At 46.5% G+C, this 17,928-nt stretch overlaps 1 protein-coding gene across 4 annotated transcripts in view; it reads left to right on the top strand.

The window, feature by feature from the left end:
• Positions 1-16,444, top strand: part of CFLAR (CASP8 and FADD like apoptosis regulator) — a 35,589-nt gene extending 19,145 nt beyond the window's left edge. For all 4 annotated transcript variants that reach the window (XM_083469136.1, XM_083469134.1, XM_083469135.1 and 1 more), the window contains 3 exons: positions 1,041-1,116; positions 11,688-12,165; positions 15,012-16,444. In XM_083469136.1, the coding sequence (XP_083325262.1) occupies positions 1,041-1,116; positions 11,688-12,165; positions 15,012-15,147 (690 nt within the window). In that variant the 3' untranslated portion in view covers positions 15,148-16,444. The remainder of the gene's footprint in view (positions 1-1,040; positions 1,117-11,687; positions 12,166-15,011) is intronic.
• The last annotated feature ends 1,484 nt before the right edge of the window (positions 16,445-17,928 follow it).

The following is a 17,928-nucleotide window of genomic DNA, read 5'->3' as shown; positions in this document are numbered from 1 at the left end:
TGTTCTTTCTCCTGTGCCTTTCTTAGAGCTGTCGAACACATTGCACTCTGGAAGGCAAGCGAGGGGTGACAAGTTTCTCCCTCTTTAAATTATTCTGCTTTGCCTGCCACTATATTTTCATGGCTGTGAGATTTTCATGGCCCTGGGCCAAACACACACAAAAATCACAGCATGATCTGCCCTTTAGAACGCTACAGATAAAGGAAATTGTGCGTGAGGACTCAAGTACTGGAGCTGTAAACAAAAGCTGAGGGCTAATTGACTCTTAAGGGACGCGGGTGGCGCTGTGGGTTAAACCACAGAGCCTAGGACTTGCCGATCAAAGGTCGGCGGTTCAAATCCCCACGACAGGGTGAGCTCCCCTTGCTCGGTCCCAGCTCCTGTCCACCTAGCAGTTCAAAAGCACGTCAAAGTGCAAGTAGATAAATAGGTACCGCTCCAGCGGGAAGGTAAACGGCGTTTCCGTGTGCTGCTCTGGTTCGCCAGAAGCGGCTTAGTCATGCTGGCCACATGACCCGGAAGCTGTACGCCGGCTCCCTCAGCCAATAAAGCGAGATGAGCGCCGCAACCCCAGAGTCGGTCACGACTGGACCTAATGGTCAGGGGTCCCTTTACTTTGTACGTCATTTTGCTTTATTAGATGTTCCCCAACATTATTGCCATCCTGCTGGGAAAGGGCACTCTTGCACGATGCTACAACAAAATAGTGTGTTAGGTGGGGAGTGTGTTGAATAAACTGGAACATTTGTAGTAAATAAAAAAAGAAGTCGCAGGATTTTAGCAGGAAGTTACGGGGCAGGCACCAAAGGATGATGTCTGCCCTGAGATTTTTGCAGGCACAAACTGTACAGGAAGTGGGATTATTCATAACTGCTTCCGATACCCTAATGAGCACTAATTATCATGAATGCACAGGGCATCTGGAGTTATCCGTAGAACTACACTAGGCTCGGCAAAAAATACCTTGGAAAAGGGAATGAGGAGACGGTCCATGTATTGGAGATAGGGTCTAAATAATTACATTTTGTCATTCAATGCAGGTCCTTAACAAATACAGAATGCGGAGTAAGCCTTTGGGAGTATGCTTGATTATAGACTGCATTGGCAACGATACAAGTAAGTGCTAGGAAAAATTGAATTTCTTCTTTAACTGCTGGAGTCTGCAACTCGCGTAATCTTTTAACAGCTCAGATTTGATGAGATGAGCTCAGGCTCCCAGTTTTTCTTTGCTTGTAAAACAACGGTGGCTGAAAGCTCAAGTTGATAATTAGGTACTTGGCATCGGTAATAGGGCCCTGAAGTAGTTGCAGTTCTCTACAAACCATATCTTGTAGGTCTGTCACAAAAAAAGTCTTCCAGGAAGGGGAGGGGAGGCGGTCCCTAGATTAACAGATCACACAAAGTTTTAATTTCCCCTAGATTGTGTGATAGGTTTAAATAATAATAACAACAACAGTAATAATAATAATAATAGTAATAATAATAGTAATAATAATAATTTATTTATACCCCGCCCATCTGGCTGGGCTTCCCCAGCCACTCTGGGTGGCTTCCAACCAAATATTAAAATACAGTAATACACCAAACATTAAAAGCTTCCCTAAACAGGGCTGCCTTCAGATGTCTTCTAAAAGTCTGATAGTTGTTGTTCTCTTTGACATGTGGTGGGAGGGCATTCCACAGGGTGGGCGCCACTACCGAAAAGGCCCTCTGCCTGGTTCCCTGTAATTTGGCTTCTTGCAGTGAGGGAACTGTCAGAAGGCCCTCCACGCTGGAGTTCAGTGTCTGGGTAAAACGATGGGGGTGGAGACGCTCCTTCAGATATACTTTGCTAAGACTTTGCTAAGACTGTGTATATACACTATACCTTTAAAGCACATTCCCTGCTCCCTGCAGAATTCTGGGTACTGTAGTTTAAGAATTGCTGGGAATGGTTACCCTGTGAGGAGTAAACTACAGGGCCCAGAATTCTTTGAGGCAAAGAATGTATTCTGAGTGTACTTTAAATGTATAGCCTGTACGAAGTCTGAAAGTGTTGTTTCCCACTTACCACTACATTGTACAAATTAGTCCCTTCCCTTCCAATTTGTTGCCGTTTTATAATAAAACAAAGCAAAAGGGAAGCTTTTGATTCAGTAATGCCCAGTGTTATGTACTGAAGTTCTCACCCTGCGCCAGCAGGGGGATACTAGATAGCTTTCATTCAGGTCCACATATGCAAATAAGGGATTGAAAGTGACGTTCAGTGATTGGATAGTTACAGAAAATGGTTACTGTTGCATTCTAGTGGAGCTCTATATAAGCAGGCCGGCTGAACCCTTCAGTTCAGTTCTGTTCTGGCCTGTGAATAAACAAGAGCTGTTTGAAGAATCGCTGTGTCGTCTGATATGTTCACCCACAACTTAACACTGGCGACGAGGATGGGATCGATGGACAACAGAGCACAGCCAGATGCAGCCACCCTCTGAGTGGAGCGGAATCACTGAGCTGAAACACCAAGCGAAATCACTGAACAGAACCAATTCAGAGCTGACCGTTCTGGCTAGAGCACGGTGTTCCATCCATCGCTTCCACATCGGCATCGGATTGTGCCTCTACCGCCGTTTGCGCCAGCCTCTGAATCATGGGACTCCTACCTCGCTCGGTTTGACTGCGACCTCCAAGCCAATGTGCTGACGGAAGTATCATAGGAGCGTAAGCGAGGCCTATTCCTCAGCCTCTGTGGGCCTGATGTGTTTGGTTGCGCCTGTAGCAGTCCAGACAACACCATGGGACACGATTCAAGAGAAGCTCCGCAACCACTATGCGCCAGAGCCGTCCGAGATTGCTGCCTGCCATGCATTCTACCACCGGAACCAGGCAGATGGGGAGTCAATTAACAACTACACCGCCGCCCTCCGACAGGCTGCAATGCACTGCGAGTTCCAAGACTTAAACGATGCCCTGATGGATTGAATTGTCTGTGGGGTCCGGGACATCCATCTACAAACGGTGTCTCCTCGCCAAGCCAGACCTCACGCTGCAGAAGCCATTGAGGAGGCCGTGGCCTCAGAAGCTGCTGAGATCCATAAGGCCAGCAGCCCGCGCCTTGCTAGGAAGCCAGTTCCAGTGCATCATGAAGAGGCCAGCAGTGATGAGGCATCCTCCAGTGAAGACAATGACGTGCACCAGACAAAGCGGGAGCGCAGGAAGTTCCAACAGAAGTCCAAGAGCCAACCAGAATGTGCCAGCTGCGGAGGCAACCATTCCCGTGCCAAGTGTCGATTTAGAGACGCCACCTGTAGGAAGTGTTCCAGAAGGGGCCACATCGCTAAGGTCTGCCGATCGGCTCCGTCTGACACTCCCCCTTCACCGACTCGCAAGTCCAAGTCTTCACTCCAGTCTGCCAAGGAAAGCTGTTTCGCTCTCACCAACTGCCGCTGCCCGTCTGGAACCACGATTGGCCAAACCGACTCGCCTACGCGACGCAAGCTGAACATCACGGTGCTCATTGAAGGAGCTCCATATGACATGGAGATCGACACCGGGTCTGCCCTGTCCATCGTGTCTTGGAGCACCATCAAAAGACTGGTACCCAGAGTGTCCAAAAGGCAACTCGACTCTCACCACGTACACCTGAGAGACTACCAGGGAAACAACACTCCTGTGGTAGGCATTGGCCGGTTCCGGATCGCCTTCAAGGATTTTTCAGGCCTGCTCCGACTGATGGTGGTCGAAGGTCAGCGGCCAAGTCTCCTAGGGCTAGACTGGTTTGATGCCCTCAGCCTGGAAGTCACCGGCGTCAACTGCATCTCTAACGCAGAGACTGAGGGTCTGGTCAAAGACTTTGCTGAGGTTTTTAACGGCACTTTGGGTCAATATACAGGTACGCCCATCTCCTTTAGCCTTGATCCACAAGTCGCCCCCATCAAGCTAAAGCCACACCGGGTTCCCTTTGCTCTCAAGGCTAAGGTGGACAAACAACTGGACAAGCTGATCACCCAATGAGTTTTGGAGCTGGTTGACCATGCCAAGTGGGAAACCTCCATCATCACGCCTGTTAATCCGGACGGGTCGGTGAGAATCTGCGCCGACTACAAGTGCATGATCAACAAGGCACTTCAGCAGCATGCTTACTTGGTTCCTGTTGTCCAACACCTGCTGCATTCCCTGGGTGAGGGCAAGGTCTTTTCTAAGCTGGACCTTGCCCAAGCCTATCAACAACTGCCCGTTGATGATGCCACCACTGAAGCCCAGACGATCGTCACCCACCGAGGGGCATTCTGTTGCCGCCGTTTGCAGTTCGGGGTGAGTGTGGCTCCTGGCATCTTCCAAGCCTTATCGAGCTTCTCCTGCAAGGGCTTCCGGGCATGGTGCCGTATTTCGACGATGTCTTGGTGTCCTCAGATTCACACCAGCAGCTCTTCGAGCACCTCCGTGCCGTGCTGACCAGGTTCCAGGAGGCCGGGCTCAAGGTAAAGAGGGAGAAGTGCCAGATCGCCATTCCACAGGTGGAGTTCCTGGGCTATCTTGTTGACGCCTCCGGCCTTCACCTGACGACATCCAAGATCCACACTATCCAGCAGGCCCCCATCCCAAAGAACAAGACGGAGTAGCAGGCGTTACTGGGACTGCTGAACTTTTATAACATTTTCCCTCCCTCACAAAGCCACTATGGCTGAGCCTCTTCACCTACTCCTTAGCACGAAGACACCTTGGTCCTGGGGTCATCGGGAGATGGCCGCCTTCAATGCAGTCAAGGCTCTCCTTTCATCGGACAGTGTGCTGGCACAGTACAGTGAAGCCAGGCCTCTGGCCCTTGCCTACGACACCTCACCTTTTGGCATTGGCACTGTTCTTAGTCACCGTTTTCCAGACGGAAGAGAAGCACCGCTTGCCTACTTTTCCAGGACGCTATCTCCAACTGAATGGAATTGCAGCCAGCTCGACAAGGAGGCACTGGCACTTGTGGCTGGAGTGAAGAGGTTCCCTGAATACCTCTACGGCAGGACTTTCCACCTCATCACCGACCACAAGCCACTCCTGGGCCTCCTCGCCGGTGATCGACCAACTCCACCGGTCCTCTCGCCGCGCATGCTGTGATCGACTGTTTCCCTTCCAGCCGTTCACAACCAGACAACACAAACTCTCGGCTCATCGCGGCTGTCTGCTGTGGAGAGACCGTGTCGTGATTCCCCAAAGACTCCGTCAACGCGTCCTTGAGGCTCTGCACATTGGCCACCTGGGAATCGTCAAAATGAAGGCGTTGGCTCGGTGTTACGTCTGGTGGCTAACATGGATGATGCCATCACTGCCTGGGTTTCCGCCTGTCAAGCGTGCCAAGAATCTAGGCCTGCACCACCGGCAGCTAAGGGACGCACCTGGGAGAGGCCAAAAACACCCTGGTCGAGGGTGCACATCAGTCTGGCCGGCCCCTTTCATGGCTGGACCTTTATCGTAGTGGTGGACGCCTATTCCAAATGGCTGGAGGTGGTCCTGATGCCCTCCACCACTACCGAGGCAGTCATCCGGGTACTGCGAGGCCTCTTTGCGACGCCTGGGTGTCCTGATGTCCTCATCTCTGACAACGGACCGCAGTTCACCTCATGCACTTTTGAGCGATATCTTTTGGGACTGGGCATCCGCCATGCCCTAACGGCACCATTTCATCCAGCCACGGGCAAGCGGAGAGAATGGTGCCCTCGGCAAAAGAGGCACTGACGCTCCCGGACCGGGGAGACTGGCACGAGCGGGTCACTGAATACTTGTTCGTGCAACACATCACCCCTCATGCGGCCACAGGGCGGAGTCCTGCTGAACTGCTTATGGGCCGCCGCCTCAGTTCGCTCGACCGGCTGCACCCGGACTTTGCCCTGGCCGAACCCCCGGGCTGTGCCAACGCACCACGGTCCTTTGTTCCAGGAAACCAGGTCTTTGCCCGGAACTTTGTGGGGGACATTCCTTGGGTGCCAGCCACAGTAGTGGGAGTCACTGGACCTCACTTGTACCAGGTGGCACTCGAAAACGGACGTTTGTGGTGCCGGCACATAGACCAGCTTAGGTGCAGGGTTGGGGACTTGGACACTACCGCAGTGCCCCCAACTGCATTTCTGGCTCTGGAACAGACAGTTACAGATGGTGAGGCTCCACCTACACCTCTCACAAACTGCAGGCGTGGAGCCGAACCAAGCCGCTTCAGAGGGTCTGCCGGACTTCCCACAGACTCAGACCACTGCCGTGCCTGACATTCCGCCAACTCCACTTGCGGATGTTCCACCCACAGCAGCGGATCCAGGGGACTTGGTTTCAACGCCACCTAGGGTCGCGCCACAGCCTCATCAAGAATCGAGCGCCCCCCTGGACCTGGGTCCCCTGCGGTCTGGCAGAGTTTCCAAGTGCCCAACTTATTTAAAGGACTATGTTGTTGGACATGTAATACTGTTGGTCTAATGGAAGTAGGTGAAATGTAACCGATATGCTTTTGTGCCTAATTGAACCAATACGTGTAGTACTGTATATACGATTGTAACTAATCTTGGTGGGGAGGGGTGTTATGTATTGAAGTTCTCACCCTGGGCCAGCAGGGGGATACTGTAGATAGTTTTCACTTAGGTCCACATATGCAAATAAGGGATTGAAAGTGACATTCAGAGATTGGATAGGTACAGAAAATGGTTACTGTTGTGTTGTAGTGGAGTTCTATATAAGCAGGCTGGCTGAAGCCTTCAGTTCAGTTCTGTTCTGGCCTATGAATAAACAAGAGCTGTTTGAAGAATCGCTGTGTCGTCTGATATGTTCACCCACAACTTAACACCCAGAACAATCCAAATAAGACAATATGGATGCTATGTGTTTAAAAAGAAATGGAAAAAGTACAGTCAAGATAGCATGCAGTTGGGGAGGCATAATCAAAAGCATAATCTATAGTTTCCTGCAACGCTCATTCCACTAAGTAGTAAAAGGGCAGTCGGGGGTGGGGAAACTTACATTTTATAAGCATTTTCTCTCCTGTTTGTTGTGTGGAAATTTTGCCTGGATACGGCCTTGCATGTATCACTTTGTGTTTCCTTTTTGCCTTGAACCCCACATCCACTTTTGATCGGAGAAGGAAAATTTGTGCTTTTTCCTCCACGTCCTTCCGACTTCAAGGGCTAGTCCCGGTCTATATTTTCAGCACAATGAGATGGTAGCCAGCCCAGCACAGCAGTGAACATATTAAACTAAGAGCTAGGGGATCCAGATCCTCCGACAACCCCTTACCATGAAGGCCCGCTGTGTGACATCGAGCCAATCTGCTCATCTAATCCATTATTTCATAGGGTGGCTGTGCAAATAAAATTGGCTAGGGAGAAAAAGCCTGAAATCCCGCTATGAGCTGCTTGGGAAAAGTTAGGATGTAGCTGTGAGAAAACCAAATGAATAAAAATGCTGCAGTGGTTTTGTTGCTTGTTGTCGTTTAGTCGTGTCCGACTCTTTGTGACCCCCTGGACCAGAGTACGCCAGGCACTTCTGTCTTCCACTGCCTCCCGCAGTTTGTTCAAACTCATGCTGGTAGCTTCGAGAACACTGTCCAACCATCTCGTCCTCTGTCGTCCCCTTCTCCTTGTGCCCTCCATCTTTCCCAACATCAGGGTCTTTTCCAGGGAGTCTTCTCTTCTCATGAGGTGGCCAAAGTATTGGAGCCTCCGCTTCAGGATCTGTCCTTCCAGTGAGCACTCAGGGCTGATTTCCTTCAGAATGGATCGGTTTGATCTTCTTGCAGTCCATGGGACTCTCAAGAGTCTCATTTCAGATTGCATGGGGCGGCTTCATTTTTAATTTTCTCCTATTCAACAAAATCTCATTGCCAATAAACAGCAGGAACAAGCTAGCAATTGTAAGATTCTCGCTTGGCCCACTCCCTAGTGTGCTATTTCTCTGCCCACTGGGATTTTGGTTTTGGTTTTTTAATCTATAAGGAGGTTCAGAAGTGGTATCTCCCTCCTCATTCTTAATGCATGTGTGTAGGCCAGGCAAGATCCTTTATCTGATCATTGCTGAAATCTGGAAGGTGCTGAATGGGCTTCTGGGATCTGATCAGAGCTTGGCTTGGTGCCAATTCTTTGCAGAATCTGCCTTCCCTTCTCTGAAAGATTGTAGATTGTAGTAATCAGCCGGAATCGAGCTCAAAGTGGTGGGGAATGAGAAAAATTGTGAAATCAGATCTGCTTACAAACCTGGATGGGAAACTCATCTTAGATAAGTTTACCTGAACTCTCTGAATGGGATCAGTTGCTTCTTCACACCTCTAATCCCCCTCTTCTGTACTCACAATTGGGTCCATTAATGGATTTTGGGGTGGATCTAACCAGGCCTAGGAATACATTCTCGTGAGAAAAAGCAGAGGTGCCTAATTGATGCTTGCAAAACAGTATTCCGCTTTAGTTTTATAGTTAGAATGCAATCTATCCTCACTATAAAACTATTGTCTATTCTGTCCATAACAGTCTTTTTCTACAAGCTTTATAGGATTTTTGCGTGTTGCTTCCCCCCCCCCATGAAACTGCACAAAAATATTTTTTTTTGTTTCCTTTTGATTTTTTTATGTGATTGCAACATTTTTTAAAAGAGATGCCCAGTCTAACCCTTACATGCCCCTGCTTCACTTCCAGCCATTTATTTTTATTTATCTTTTTGGAAAAATTCCCCACGCAACTCTTACATAAGCAAAAATAAAAATCTCTTGAGGGCTTGATGCATGCTACTGGAACACACAGGTGGCTAAAAATAGCACAAATGAGTGCAGTCAAGGCCATTTTGTGCCTTTGGGGGGGGGATGAGAACAGAGGAAGAAAAGGAACAGTAACCTTTTCTCTCCTGTTTCTCATCAGCAACCATCTCGGGAGACGAGGCAGTTTTATGCACAGCTTAACATGTCTCGCCAAAATTAAATGTATGCAGGTTAATTATTGTAAGGATGTGGTAGAACTACAGCCAAGATCTCTGTATCTAGATAGGTGGGAGACAACTAGAATTACTGGGCAAGAAGGTATAAGCAAAAATGAAGGAACCTGTGGCCGCTCTCCCCCCCAGCTCCCAATATCCCTGACCATTGGCCATGCTGGCTGGGGCTGATGGGAGTTGGAGTCCAACAACACCTAGCTCAGTCAGTGGAGGAAGAGGCTCTTAATCTTGGGTTGGGGGTTCGAGCCCCACACTGGGTGAAAGATTTCTGCATTCCTAGGGATTGGATCAGATGATCCCCGCAGTCTCTTCCAATTCTGCAGTTCAATGGAAAGGAAATCTGGAGGGCCTCAAATTCCTTACCTCTGGTCCGAGCTAACTTTTCTCTGAAGGATAATTAATAATGATGATGATGATGATGATGATGATGATATATTATTTATACCCAGCCCCTCTGGGCGGCTTCCAACAAAATATTAAAATACAGTAGCCTGTTAAACATTAAAAACTACCCAAAACAGGGCTGCCTTCAGATGTCTTCTAAAAGTCTGGTAGTTGTTTTTCTCTTTGATATCTGGTGGGAGGGTATTCCACAGGGTGGGTGCCACTACTGAGAAGGCCTGGTTCCCTGTAACTCTGCCTGGTTCCCTGTAACTTTGCTTCTCACAGCGAGGGAACCACCAGAAGGCCCTCAGCGCTGGACCTCAGTGTCCAGGCAGAACGATGGGGGTGGAGATGCTGGACTAAGGCCATTTAGGGTTTTAAAGGCCAGCACCAACACTTTGAATTGTGCTCGGAAACGTACTGGGAGCCAATGTAGGTCTTTCAAGACTGGTGTTATATGGTCTCAGCGGCCGCTTCCAGTCACCAGTCTAGCTGCCGCATTCTGGATTAGTTGTAGTTTCCGGGTCACCTTCAAAGGTAGCCCCACATAGAGCGCATTGCAGGATAACCTTCCATTCAGAACAGGAAACATGCAGCTAGTCCAGTCCTGCCTACTTTGGCAGTCGCTCTTTGGGGTATGAATTCTTTCTCTCCATCTCCTGTTCCCTGATCCTTTTTGAATAAGTAACCCGGGAATCTCCTGGAACTGAACGGAGATTGGTACTTTAAGCATTGGAGACAAAGCGAAACGAGAGCATTCACTAAAACGTAACTTTAGATCTGAAAGTGAAAGTTGCCATTCCTGAACCTGAGCCGAGATAGTTAAGGACCAATGGGGGCCTCCAGCAAAATGTTGGAAGTGTGGATTGCTGCCAGCCAACCAGCCATACCCTTATCTTCAATACTCCATTCCATCCCTACTATTTTGTATATTTTAAAATTGTATTTTTCTTTCCTCCGACAGTCTTCCTCGGCCCCTGAAAATGCTCTGTTCTCATTGGACTTTTTCATGAATTAGAGAGAGGTATAAAGATGCAATCCTGCCCTCTGATGGCTAGACTGTATATTAGTGTTTATGAAGGACTGAATCGAATCACTTCCTCTAAAACAGCTTAGGGAGGTCTGAGCATGCTCAGTAGTTATAGAACGGTGGCTGTTTGCTTGCTGAGTGAAAAAGAAGAAGAAAATGGAAGAGGGTAGTGGAATGAATGATTTCCTGGTGTGGGAGGGCATGGTTGGTGGAATCCCTGAACTCACGGCTCAGGGCTTTAAAGGTAGATATCAGCACCTTAAATTGGGCCTGGAAATATATAGGCAGCCTGTGTGGTTAATGTAAAGTCTCAATAACATGCTCAGATCTTTGAGCATTCAGCAGTGTTCTGGCAGCCCTGTGCTGTATCAGTTGCTGTTTCCAAACCGCCTTCAAAGGCTACCTGACGTAGAAAGTGTTGCCGTAATCCCACCTGGATGCAGGTAAGCCAGGTGTGGGGAATCTTGGTCCCATCCGGCAGCGCGGTCAGGGATGGAGTTGGGACTCTACCAACATCCAGAGGGCTGCGAGTTCTGCATCCCTACCTGCCCGCGGACTGTCTCGCCAGAATGGTGCATGCTCTAGTTATCTCTCGCTTGGACTACTGCAATGCGCTCTATGTGGGGCTACCTTTGAAGGTGACCCAGAAACTACAACTAATCCAGAATGTGGCAGCTAGACTGGTGACTGGGAGTGGCCGCCGGAACCACATAACACCGGTTCTGAGAGATCTGCATTGGCTCCCAGTACGTTTCCGAGCACAATTCAAAGTGCTGGTGCTGACTTGTAAAGCCCTAAACGGCCTTGGTCCAGTATACCTGAAGGAGCGTCTCCACCCCCATTGTTCTGCTCGGACACTGAGGTCCAGCACCGAGGGCCTTCTGGCGGTTCCCTCACTGTGAGAAGCCAAGTTACAGGGAACCAGGCAGAGGGCCTTCTCGGTAGTGGGGCCCGCCCTGTGGAACGCCCTCCCACCAGATGTCAAAGAGAACAACAGCTACCAAACTTTTAGAAGACATCTGAAGGCAGCCCTGTTTAGGGAAGCTTTTAATTTTTAACACGTTATTGTATTTTAGTGTTTTGTTGGAAGCTGCCAAGAGTGGCTGGGGAAATCCAGCCAGATGGGCGGGGTACAAATAAATAATAATAATAATAATAATAATAATAATTAGTGGCAGATTGAAGTGCTTGCTTGGCAATGTATCTATGGATTTCTGTTTAGAATAAAATCTTAAATCTTCTCACTCTCTTGTGCTTTGTATTGCCTCTGAATCTCATTTTAAAAGAACCACCTTGCATTTGGCAAGACCCTTCCATAATTTCTTTTTTCCGGGCACTTTTCTTTCTCCAGGTATGCTGACAGAAGCCTTCAGAGCCCTGTCCTTTGAAGTCCGCTGTTCCCTGTTCCCGAGTGTGGACTCCTTGGTGCGCGAGCTGTTCGAAGTCGCGAGGCTGAAGCAGCACAAGGACTACGACTGCTTCGTTTGCGTCCTCATTAGTCGAGGGAACGAACAAGGCATCTTCTGCACAGACCAGGGCGCTCCTGCGTTCTCCCTGGAGAGGTTGAAGAATTTCTTTACTGGCGATGCATGTGTTTATCTCTCGGGGAAACCCAAGCTGTTCTTCGTCCAGAACTATGTTGAGCGCGGAAGCAGGCAGGAAAATACCAGCTTAATAGAGACAGACGGAGATCTGTGTACCATCCCGCAAGGAGCAGACATTCTCTGGAGCCAATGTATGCTGGATGCATCACACCTGGAGAGATCGCAGATTACATCCTCTTACTACCTGTCTGCTCTAGCTGACCTTCTGACTGAGCCGCACAAAAGGTAGAAAGTTAGAGGGGGGAGGGAGAAGGCTTTTTCCTCAACTTGAACAACAGCAAAGCACCGTATTTTTCGAGAGCCAGTGTGGTGTAGTGGTTAAGAGCGGTAGTCTCGTAATCTGGGGAACCAGGTTCGCGTCTCCGCTCCTCCACATGCAGCTGCTGGGTGACCTTGGGCCAGTCACACTTCTTTGAAGTTTCTCAGCCCCACTCACCTCACAGAGTGTTTGTTGTGGGGGAGGAAGGGAAAGGAGAATGTTAGCTGCTTTGAGACTCCTTAAAGGGAGTGAAAGGCGGGATATCAAATCCAAACTCTTCTTCTTCTTCTTCTTCTTCTTCTTCTTCTTCTTCTTCTTCTTCTGCTCTATAAGACCCACCCGACCATAAGACGCACCTAGTTTTTAGAGGAGGAAAACAAACAAACAAAATATTCTGAATCAAATGTTGTACTAAACTATTTAATAAACAACCGAAGGGGTTCATCAGGATACCCTGGACCTTGAAGATACTTATATCACCCCCCTCACCCCACACACATCCAAGGAAGATGCTAGGTAGGAGATCAGGACAGACAAAAGGAAGAACTTTGCACAATGTATGGTTAAAAGACAGAACTTGCTACAAGACTGAGCGACAGCTACTAGCTTGGGTGACATCAAAAGGGGATTAGACAAGGAGCGCTGCGCAGCTCTCCCTCTTGATGTTCTGGCTTCCGGGATAGCTGTGCAGCCTGCATTCGCTCCATACACACACTTCCCCTTACTTCTTCTTATAGAGCAAAAAATACGACAATTCCACTTTTTCCTATGGGTGGTTCCTGTGTTGCATTTTTGTATGAGCGCAGAAAATGGACGGAAATATGGGAATGGTTGCAGAACTTAATCCTCTGAGGAACTGCTTTCACTATCTATCGATCTATCTATCTATCATCGATCTATCTATATATATAACTTTATTTAGTTCTTCAGATTTTAGAAATTTACAATCGGTTATCCAACAACCAACATAAAAATAGATTTTCAAAGTATCTCCTGAATTTCCCTCCTCCCCTTTGTGGGACCTTGTATTAACTTTTTCCTCCTGCGTCTTTTCTATTAATCCAAATCTTTTAAATTATTATTACTATTATTAGTTTCATTGCTATACCGCCTTATATTTTTAAGAAAAATCTCAAAGCGGTTTACAGCATATTAAACACCAGTAAAAACAATCCATAATCAAATATTTCTGAAGAAAGTCCAATATAAAGTATACAGTCAAAGCAACATAATGAACAGGAAACAAAAGGTTTCAAAATAAAACATTACAAAGAAGGTCAACTACAGAATACATATTTAAAACAAACAAAGTTAATGGGAAAAAAGAATCTTAAACATTTTGAAAGAAAACATTGCTAAGTGAAGTCAAATATGAAATGCACATTTAAAACAGCATAGTGTATACCCAAAATTCAACACTGAACTACAAGTGTTATTCCAATCCTGCTAGTGGTTTTAATTGTTTACAATGGTTTTTAAGGTAAATTATGTATTTCCCCCATTCCTTATTAAAATTTTGCTCTTCCTGATTTCTGATTCTCCCGGTCGTTTTTGCCCATTTGGCATAGTCCATCAACTTAATTTGCCATTCTTCTCTGTCTTCTTTCCATCTCTGGGCAAGTAACATCCGAGCAGCTGTTGTCGCATAGGCTGTTGTTGCATACATAAATAGTCTTTTCTTATCCGTTGGAATTTCGGCACCTAAGGAACTGCTTTCACTTAAAAAGCCAATGTTCTGGCCCAGGGGTTGGCAACCTTTTTCAGCGGGGGGCTGGTCCATTATCCCTTAGACCTTGTGGGGGGGCCGGACTTTTTTTTTAAAAAAGAACCAATTCCTGTGCCCCACAAATAACCCAGAGATGCATTTTAAATAAAAGGACACATTCTACTTATGTAAAAACACACTGATTCCTGGACCATCCACGGGCTGGATTTAGAAGGCGATTGGGCCGGATCCAGCCCCCAAGCCTTAGTTTGCCTACCCATGTTCTAGCCATTACAAATAATAAATTATTATTATTCAAAGAGATAAACAACTACCTGACATTCAAAAGACATCTTAAGGCAGCCCTGTTCAGGGAAGTTTTTAATGTATGATATATTAGTGTATTTTTGGTCTTTGTGGAAGCCGCCCAGAGTGGCTGGGCAAACCCAGCCAGATGGGCAGGGTACAAATAATAAATTATTATTATTCAAAGAGATAAATTACTATTATTATAGCACTGGAGAGAGGAACCAGGAGCATTGTAAAGGCGTGGTCTAAAGGAGCTCTGAGCTCCCGCCTCTCTTCCTCATTTTAAAAAACAATCTCCTTTTCTTTCCTCCCCCCACCCCGCCTTTTTGCTTTGCTTATGGCGCATATTGCAAAGCACAGTGCAGGTGAGACCCCAGCTACCCGCCCACCATCTTAAATTGTGATACGCTCCACTATGTCCAGTTGCCAAAATATTACGGCAAAGTCAAGAGCTGTTCATCTGGAAATTACCTTATTTTTTGCTCTATAAGACTCACTTTTTTCCTCCTAAAAAGTAAGGGGAAATGTGTGTGCATCTTATGGAGTGAATGCAGGCTGCGCAGCTATCCCAGAAGCCAGAACAGCAAGAGGGATCGCTGCTTTCACTGCGCAGCGATCCCTCTTGCTCTTCTGGCTTCTGAGATTCAGAATATTTTTTTTCTTGTTTTCCTCCTCCAAAAACTAGGTGCGTCTTGTGGTCTGGTGCGTCTTGCAGAGCAAAAAATACGGTACTTTTTACAGATTGCTATGTGGCTATTGACAACTGTCACTCTTTTCCTCCCCCTTCTTCCCTTACAGGAAGTTGCATCTGCTGGATATCCTGGTGGAACTGAACAACAGAGTTTATTCGCGAAACAGGACTCACCCCATGGAGCAGTATTTTGTCATGTTGAAGCACACCCTAAGGAAAAAGCTGTTCCTCTCTGACACCTAAATACGCCAAGCCTGTCAGGTTCTCAGCCGCAGCAGGTGTGCCCTAGGAGATCTCCCTTTGAATGCCATCCATTGGTTCCCCCTGTAAGGTCAAGAACCACCAGCTATGGTAGGATTTTGTCCCTTCTTTGAGCCAGCAGGCTCCCAAACTTCAGATAGATAGATGCTGGGTTAAAGGACAATATAATCTAACGCAACATAGAAGACTAATAGACCTCACTGATCACACCTCTTCATTTTTAAACTTCTTTCTCACAACCCTTTTGAGAGTTCGCTTCTGCCCTTTTTTCCACTTGGGGGTGGGTGCAAGGTCAATGGAAAGGTTAGGTCCAGACCTCAGGCACCATAGATCTGTCTGAACACACAGGTGGAGAGTCATAGGGGAGCGACAATAAACTGAAGATGTGGCTCAGTTGAGCCACGTTGATGGAAGGGAGTACTATTTCTTGGTCAAAAGAATCTGGTGTAAAGGCTACGGGGGGAAAGAAACTTGGCAGAACAAGGGCCTTGTTTTTGTGCTCTTTCTGTTGTTCTTGAAGGTCTAAAAACAGGTGCTGGGGACTTCCATCAAACCCCAGCAAGCATGGCCAGTGGCCAAGGATTGGGGGTACAGCAACATCTGCAGGGCCAAAGTTCTGAAACCTACACGCTGGAATTGTGTGTGTGCAGAATTTTCGGCTTTCGTGCGATATTTAGCATCTTCCTTGCGTGTACCCCAAAATATCCCACCTATCTAGAACTTCAAAGTAACAAAACCAGCTTTCTACCAAGTACAGACAGCCCACAGCTCTGTCGTCGCATAGAACTGGGACGGCACTATTCTTACTGGGGCTTCATCTCTCTGTGTTAATGGCTGATTAAATAAACTCTCACATGGGTGGTAAACTGCCCTTCATCTTTGTGTCCCCAGATTGTTGTTGGACTACAACTCTCATTATCCCTGACCATTAGCTGGGCTGGCTGGGGATTATGGGAATTGTAGTCCCTTTTTTATTTTATTTTTTTGTAAAAAAGGAGACTAAAAATTGAACATTCTGGTGGTGTGACAAGGAAAATAGAAAGAGTTCTGTTTGTTCCTGGTCGGGGGAAGATTGATCTGCTATCCTTGATGTTGAATTGAATTGGAAGGTGTTTTCTGTTGTTGATTGTTGCTTGACTGTTAATTAGAAGGAAGGTTTTGAGACTCGGACATGTACTATTAATATATTTATATTTATATTGCTTATTTTGTTCAGATATGTGTATTTCACCTACACGTTTGATTGTTGCTGTTTTTTAAAGATTCTTTTCAATCATTATTCCCTGTTAATTTGTTTCTGTTTGAAAAGTTATTTCTAATTTGATCTAAAGAAGCCCAGTTTTTCTAAATGACTGTTTGAATGCTATTTTACATGAATTTATTTAAGTTTATTTAATATGTGCATTCCACTTTTCTACTAAGATAACAATCAAATTGGTTTCTAATATTGTAGCTTTCAAAATGAATTTTAGTATAATTCAGTATCTTATCATTTATTTCCCTCTCTTTAAAGAAATGAGACTGTGCAATGTCGGAAATTGAGCAAAACCAATGATCAGGTTTTTTTGGTACTTTTTTCATCTCACACTTAAGCATGATCTAAGACTAAAACAGTACATGCCCTTACTTGGGAATAAGTTTTGCTGAACTCAGTAGAATTTGCTACTCAATAAGCATGGGCAGACTAGGGCTGAGAAGACTAGAACCTTTTAATTATTTTTAAATGGCTCTTACATTACCTATTGTTAATTTAGAAAACCTGTAGCCTTCCAGATGTTGCTGGTACTACAACTCCCATCATCCCTGAACGTAGACTGTTGGCTGGGGCTGATGGGAATTGAAGTCCCAACATCTGGGGGTCCACATCCTTGATATGAGAACGACTCCATTTATGAACAAAAGAGGCTCCGGGTGTACATCCTTTGCAGAGTTAGTGCCTTTTTCAGTCCCATTGATTTCAAGGGATTTAAGTATACCTTAATTCTGCATAACTTGGGCGGTGTCTTAATAACACATACTTGGGGGCGGGGGCTAAGCCCCATTGAATCCAGTGTTTTTGAGTAGGCTTTCTGTGACGTAGCACAAAACTGTTTGTGGATTAGTTGCCAAATGATGGTTCATGGGAGAACATGGCAAAGACCAAATGGGAAATGCAACTAGATATTAGGGGTGTGCAAATGTCATACTTTATTGTATTCCGCTTGTATGACTTCCTTGACTGAAGTTTGGGGATTTCTAATAGATATTTGCAGACATTCTGAAAATTATGCTCTGTTATGAGTGATACCCAGCTGGGAATATCTACCAGCCCATCAGACTTCTGCTGGTGCAATGGGGGACACCCCCCCCCCCGCCCCAATTCCTAGATCCTTCATACATTCTCAAGATCTGCTCTGGAGGGTTGGAAAATCCTCTAGAGCAGTTTTGGGAAGAGAGCAAGGACTGGGGTGGTAGGTGCAGGGGGCTGGGGAGGAACAGGGCGTCAGTGTTGGCTATTCTCCTATAACCAATATTAAACTATTATATTTCAGGTATTATATTAGTATTTCAGATATTAAATTGAACCTTGCCTTAAGAGACTCATTGTTAAATAATAATCTGCTCTCTTAACATGCCTTAAAAGGCTAGAATTTTTCCTGTTTTGGTCACTTGACAGTACTTCAGTGTTACAGGATCTCTGGGTGCCTCTTCTGGTAATAGGCTCGCTCCTTAATTTTTATGCGGAATTAGGGAGCTTGAGTCTTAATCATGCTGAACTCTCTA

The sequence above is a fragment of the Podarcis liolepis genome, assembly GCF_965112155.1.
Source record: "Podarcis liolepis genome assembly, chromosome: 1".
Lineage (NCBI taxonomy): Eukaryota > Metazoa > Chordata > Lepidosauria > Squamata > Lacertidae > Podarcis > Podarcis liolepis.
The sequence above is the reverse complement of the archived record's forward strand: the minus strand, read 5'-3'. Positions and strand labels throughout refer to the sequence as shown.